The sequence below is a fragment of the Chenopodium quinoa genome, unplaced genomic scaffold (genome assembly GCF_001683475.1).
Source record: "Chenopodium quinoa cultivar QQ74 unplaced genomic scaffold, ASM168347v1, whole genome shotgun sequence".
NCBI classification, from domain to species: Eukaryota; Viridiplantae; Streptophyta; class Magnoliopsida; order Caryophyllales; family Amaranthaceae; genus Chenopodium; species Chenopodium quinoa.
The window spans coordinates 3562260-3569503 of record NW_018742684.1 but is presented as its reverse complement, the minus strand read 5'-3'; the positions used below and the strand labels follow the sequence as shown (position 1 = coordinate 3569503).

At 35.8% G+C, this 7244-nt stretch overlaps 1 protein-coding gene across 1 annotated transcript; it reads right to left on the bottom strand.

The window, feature by feature from the left end:
- Positions 1 to 1565: 1565 nt before the first annotated feature.
- Positions 1566 to 7007, bottom strand: LOC110722857 (protein OS-9 homolog). The gene is made up of 8 exons (XM_021902160.1): positions 6730 to 7007; positions 5469 to 5545; positions 4033 to 4236; positions 3257 to 3328; positions 2491 to 2606; positions 2333 to 2399; positions 2142 to 2248; positions 1566 to 1889 (listed from the first exon to the last, which is right to left on the bottom strand). The coding sequence occupies exons 1-8, from the start codon at positions 6818 to 6820 to the stop codon at positions 1721 to 1723; spliced, it is 903 nt and encodes a 300-aa protein (XP_021757852.1). The 5' UTR covers positions 6821 to 7007; the 3' UTR covers positions 1566 to 1720.
- Positions 7008 to 7244: the final 237 nt, after the last annotated feature.

Genomic DNA, 7244 nt, shown 5'->3' with positions numbered 1-7244 from the left:
TCTGAAAATCCGAGGTGTTTTGTTTGTGGAGCAATAGAGGAGAATGTGGAGCATATATTTCAAAGCTGCCCTGCTGCAATTTTGATTTGGAAGAAATTTCCTTGGTTAGAGGATAATGAGATTTTTGGGAGACCTTTTAATGATTGGGTGGAATATAATCTTCGGCCGAGTAATGTGTCTTGGGTGGAAGATTGGCATATTGTTTTTGCTGTCACTCTTTGGTGGATATGGAGGTGGAGAAATAACAAGTGTTTTGGGAGAGAGGTGGATATGCCGTTTGATCCAGTGAGTTTCATTATGGCAAGGGTAGATTTTATTCAGAGAGTTATGAAACACGATGACCTTATGCTGGGCAAGAGAAAGAGGAGTAGAGAAGTGAGATATATAAGGTGGGAAGCTCCAAGGATGGGGTGGGTGAGACTTAATACGGATGGAGCTTCAAGGGGGAACCCAGGTGCTGCTGGGTGCAGGGGTATAATTAGAGGCCATAGGGGAGAACTCTTTGAAGTTTTCTCTGCTAAGTGTGGGGTATGCTCTTCTACTAAGGCTGAACTTCTAGCTGTTGTTCGTGGTCTCGCAGTGGCTTGGAATGCTGGGCATAAGCAAGTGCAACTCTCCCTGGATTCGGAAATAGTAGTCAACCTATTAACGAAACCATCTGTTCCTAATTCTCCCTACTTCCATCTTATTCGGAGATGTAAATGCATGATTCGAAGAGAAGGTTGGAAGGTGACTATTCAACATTGTTATCGTGAGGCCAACCGGGCTGCGGATTGGCTGGCTAATGCGGGGGTGGAGTTGAACTCCCGGTTCATGCTGTATGAGGCGGTCCCTTTGGACCTTCGTGCTATTTTATTGGAGGATTTGGGAGGTGTGACTATAGCAAGGATGGTTCCGGCTAGAGCGGCTTAGTACTTGTTGTAGTCTTTTTTCTTGTTCTGTTTGTTTCTTGTGCTTTTCTGTTTTCTGTTTTTGCTCTTTTATGTTTCTAGTTTTCTAGCTTTCTCTTTGTCTTTTAGGGGCTTGCCCTTCCTCTTCACCAAAAAAAAAAAAAAAAAAAAAAAAAAAAAAAAAAAAAAAAAACATAGGATGATAGGACAGAGGATATTGTTCTACGGAATATGTACAAGGTAAACTAAGGATATCATATCTTGAAAATTATATCAAGGGATAGTCTTGATATTTATCATACTACCTCATTCACGAAAGTAGTAATTTTTTTTTTTTTTTTTTTTTTTTTTTGGTTTGAGGACATTACCAAAAGGAGGGAGGATTAATTCCTGCCATATGATATGAAATACCCTGGACCTTTGCCACTAGGCCAAATTGTCATTGATTTTATAATTATAATTTACGGAGTATTAATATATTAGCGTATTGAGTTTTACTTATATGTAATTAATGTGTTGAAACCTATGCGATGGAGGAGATGAAAAATGAAAACTCCAAGCAGGAATGGAAGACCTACATCCACGCCCAACCTGCTCCATTGACAGTTTGACACCCCCACGAGGCCACGAGCACGCTCATCTAATAGCAGGGGAGGGATTAAAAATAAAATAAAATAGAAGGCAGAAGCTAAGGAATTTGGAGAAAGGGAGCAATCTACAAAATTACAATAATCTACATTTTAGCATTATCAGTAATAATTTCTTTTACTTCGCTCAATTTTCCTTCCTACACGTTGAACAAAAATAAATACTCCGTATATAAAATTAAATTATGCAGCAGAATCGTCAGCACCATTGCCAAATGGATATTCGACATCCAAAACCAATTTGATTTCATTATCAAGCTTAGTATCTTCTTCTGCTTTCGTATCTTTGGCATCCTTGGAAAGCAAGTTGCAATGGATGAAATGCCAAACTGGCCGCTCTTCTTGGAAAAGACTGCAAAGAGGACATTAGGTTATGTAACAAGCAAGATTTTTTTTCCAATTCAAATGATTTATCACAACGATTCATCCCCTCATCATTAAGAATATAACATTATTTTGCAAAAAGATCTCTCCATCATCATATTATTTAGAAAGGTGAAAACATTGTTAAAATAACTTGAAACAATGTGACATATGATTCCAGACAAACGGGGATGAATAATTAGTAATGAAAACAGAACACGAACAAGAGAGAGACACTCACGGGTGTGAACAAAGCATCGGAGATTGAACTGTAAGTGCATATTTACAGGTGGATAACTCTGTAATAGAGGTAATCATTGCTTTGCCCTCTGAACACACAAATCGTACCTGAGATGAATACAAGGAAGGACTTAATAATGAGCACAGGCAAAGTGTGAGCAGTTTGACAGGTGAAGTGTAAAAGGTTTATACCTCTGTCTCTCGATGCTGATTTGTAAGGTCACATACTGTTCCATTGGTATATTGATGAGCATGATACCTGCATAGCTCACACCATCAATAGCATATGTCAGCAGTAGGAACAACATATATCTGCATCAATCTAGTTATATAATTAAATGTTATCATACCTCTGAGAAGCATCTTTAGAATGTGGATCTTTCAATATAGATATGTCGGAGAGATTCTGGTTAAAAGCAGCTGTAGCTTCAGGATCATATTCTCCTAACACAAACTCCTGAGCTATCTGAATCATCATGGTTTATGTTAGAGCACATAATTTCATGCAAAATTTGAATGCAATATTGAATAACTTTCCAACTGACCGCTAAAAAAAAGGCTCTGTTGTCCCATACTCTCATATAAGGTGTTGGAAGGAAATGGGAAACATCTGATGATGTAAGGCAAACAGCAGATGGTTGATTTGGAAAATTTTACAAGATATAAATTAAAATTTAATTGAAATTTGGCACCGCACAACATCAGTCTAAGGCAGTTAGAAAAGCAGGGGAAAAGGCAAGGCATAAAATACATAAATTAATTCCCCCCCCCCCCTCCCCCTCTCTCCCCACCCACCCACCCACACACACACACACACACAAAGACATCTGCATCAAGAAATAGGATATCAAAAGCATTTGCCACCAATGAATAAATCAGAAAACAAGCCAACTCCGGCTTTATTTCTTCAGTAATGAGAGGTCGTCTATAAGGGAATTGAACTCAGCCTTTTCATTTAAGATTTGATTTGCTATGCAACAAAAACTAAAGCATTAATCATACTAAAAAATGATCAAACTATCACCTTGTAATACACCAGGATTCAATCAGTAACATGGTTGGCATTTTAGCAAGATAAGTAGAAAGGGCAACAGACCAAAAGACTCATGAATTTACCTTATCATCTTCCAAATGGACCTGCCGCAGTTTCTTCTTGTAGCAGAATTCATACGTCCACCAACCCTCTTGCTGCAATAAAAGGGAAAAGAACAAGTTAATATCAATTGCATATAATACAGGAAAATTAAAAATTTGCAGCCTCCCCCTCTCCTCACCCATGAACCTGTTATTCAAGTCATTTTGCAGAAGCAGGAAATTAAGATTCTTTCTGCAAGAACAAAGGCTTGAACTCCCCCCCCCCCCCCCCACACACACACACAATATATATATATATATATATATATATATATATATATATATATATATATATATATATATATTATATATATATATATATATATATATATATATATATATATATATATATATATATATATATATATATATATATATATATATACCACTTTCTCTCTTTCAGCTGTTGAATTGATGCCAATCATGCCATTAAGACCCTACATTTCTACCTGTAACCCAGTTATGACATGCATGATATATATTTTTCTTAATTGTTAACATTTTTTGCAAACACAAATACAAACACAGATATTCAGCTTCAGGTTGATTTGTTTTTTAGTTATTGTTGAAATCCATATAATTCTCACTTCTTATATTAATCTCTACCAATAAATGATTCAATCATTCAAGATTATATAGGCATAAAGGTGAATATCAAGCCTCAGGGATTTCATATGCAAGATGAAGCATAAAGGTATCTAAAACAGAGAGGAGTCAATGTAACAAAAAAATTCACGTAAAAGGGGATTGATACTGACCCTGAGAAGACACTGCTCCTCCAGTACTTCAAGTAGCTCATCTGGTGTCTTGACTTTCATTCGTTTCTCACTTTCCATAATCATGCCACTGGTATTATATTGGCTGACTGGCTTCCCACTCTTAGGTTTCTCAATCTTGGGTAGGAAGCACAAATAATTCTTCCCATCTTCATTTGGCATGAAGACAGATTCCTGGTCATCACCCTGTAGATCAATGTCAAGCAACAATATCACCAATATGTGGATTAAAAGTAAGACAACCACAGAAAATGATATTTAATCAAAACAGAAGAGAAAGTGTATGCCGAAGTGTTTGGCCAACATATAAAGGGGATGCTGCTATTAAATTTATTCCATTTGCCTACCTCAGACAATGTGAATGGATGAAAAACTAGGTTGGCCTAACTGTAAGGCATCAAGACAAGCTTTTGAAGTTTTGAGTGCTACCAAATTAAGGAATCTACCCAATATAGCTGAACCATATCTAACACTCATCTACCAGTCGGATTGGAGTTGTTTGACCCTTTTCTCTTCCAATCCTTCTATTTCTAGATATGGTCTGTGTAGCTACTTAAACAATTTCAATCCTGAGAGGCTTAAAAATGAGAATAACCTATGTCTGAGATCAAGGCATAAGCTGGATCAGATGCATTAAGTTTATTTAAGAGCACTAGATTGCAGAAGAGAGCAAGATAACTTAACTTTAGTCTCAGAAAATTTAACACTTTGTTTGGATAGAAAGAAATGGAAGGAAAAGAAAAGAAGAGAAAGGGAGGGAGGCAAATTCTCTTGTTTGGGTAAAGAATTGGGGGAAGGAGAGGGAGGGATCTATTTTCCCTCTCTTTTTAATAAGCATAATCTCTCCAAAGTCGGAGAGATTTGGAGGGAAAATGGAGCTCACCGCCCCCTCCCTTTCTCTTCCCTTCCCTTACTCCTTTTTCCCTCCCCTTCCTTTCCTTCCTTCTTTGCTATCCAAACAAAGCATAAAAAGCTAATTTCAAGACAAAAGGTAACAAACTATCTATGAATAACAGAATAAGAAGAGAACTTTACAGATCCAACGACTGAGTTGTGGAAAACTATAGGTTAAGTCTAAATAGCTACATACCTAGCACTCCCGTACCAACAACCACCTCAGCTTCTCACAAGTTAGAGAACAAGCCAAGGAGATATTATGTCCTCAACATTAATAATGGAACACATGCTAGGTGGAATAAAATCAATTCCTAGCTTTAATTTCAGAGTAAAAGTTCTTGCAAACAATCTCAATGTAGAATATATTGAAACTTAATTGATCCATTAGTCAAGAAAGATAAAGAATGAACCAAACCAAAATGATAGCTAAAAGCTCAGCAGTATCATAAGCAACCCAAAGATGATATAAGGTTCGTGATAGATACAAAGAAAAAAATACACACTTATATCAGCTAGCTTACAGGAATATATGGCACGTCTTCGGAGTGGAATTCAATCTTGTATTTTGGTTCACGTGACCTGTCAGAATTTGTGCCACCTGCATTTTGAGCAATAAGCACGAGTAAGTTTCCATTTCCAAATAAATGGCCAGGAATGTCACTGCAATAAAACTAATAAATTAACAGGAAATAGCAAAATGTTTAAATTTGCAGCTAATAACATTAGAATGCAGATGAAGCAGGTCATAGGTCTTCAAAGTTTGCAGATCATCGAGTAAACAAACCAGGCTATCCCTTATAAACTCCAAGAAGATATGGTAAGGATGTGAAACTATATCATTTTAGGTGTCTACATCAAAATCAATATCATATGATTCATAACTTTTGAACTAAAGCAGTTTCCAGTCTGTCCACTAATTTGCTAATGCTCGTATGAACCAGAATCCATAAATACAGCATAGGTTGTGTAATATGGTACATGGTGCAATGGATTTCTGAGCAAGAACAACAGTATGAAGCAAATTACATACCCGTTCCACATAACAAAACATACTACATTACCGGTAGCACAGGTCTAAAAGGAAGCTCTTAAGTCAAGAGGGACTAGATGTGAGGATATCATGCAAGTAACCTTAACCTATTGATAACATGGAGATCACCCTTGATCCGCCTATTCGATTAAGCTTTGGCATGCAACAATACCCATTCTCTGGATACCATCTTTAATCAGATTATGTTCGACACTACCACGAATCAATCAAATTGGTCACAATCATTCAACCAAGAGATTAACAGCTTAAAAACCACTAAACAAGTCACCATCACATAGAAATAACTTGCTCAAGCGAATCGATTTTTCCATAACAATCTCAACCAACAAAAAGCAAATTACTCTTCGATTAACATCAAGTTATCAGCCATTATTAACTCAAAATCAAAATATAGTCCAGATTTCCTCTCATGGAAATTCATACTTACTCAAAATTCAAAGGATTTTAAACTAAAACCTAATAAGACCCAGAAGCTCCAGCTACAGAATAAGCAAATCTCTGTTTTCACATCAATAAAATAACAACAGAAATTAAACCCAGAAAACACTCACAATTAGGGTTCTAAATTACCCAACTGTTTAGAAGAAAAAACCGAATCATAATAACTTTATATTTGAACTATATATTAATATCATAATTTGAGCAAGAACAATATTAACTAGACAATTTGATTAAAAAAAAAAAAACAAAAACTTGAAATTTTAGAAAGGGATTAGTATGATATGATTTACCTAATCGAGCTGTGATTACTTGATCAGCTAAAATTTTCTGGGTTAAGAAAAAAAGGAAAATCTGGGCAACAATCAACCAAGAAAATCTCATCTTTGATAAAATCAAATTAATCAAAAACCCAGGATTAATTCTTGAAATTGTTCCTGGTAGGAGAGAGAAGAAGAAAGAATGATGATGAAGAAGAAAGAAGTTGGTTGGGTCGTTAATTTTTGCAAACGGGTACGGGTGTGAGACCCGTGATAGTTAAAATGATATTGGAATTTGAAATTGCCACTTATTTGGACCAATCAAAATAATCCTTTTTAAGAAGAAAATTAAGGGTTAGTTTAGAATGGATCAAAGTGTGATGGATTTGGAATTGGGATTCGGATTCGGATTTGAGAGGTAGATAGTGCATGGGCTTTAAGAGAAGTACAACTAAATTTGGGTCTTACCTTCTTTCTTTTTTTTTTTTTTTTTTTTTTTTTTTTTTTTTTTTTTTTTTTGAAAAATAGTAAATCTATGTTATGGAGTA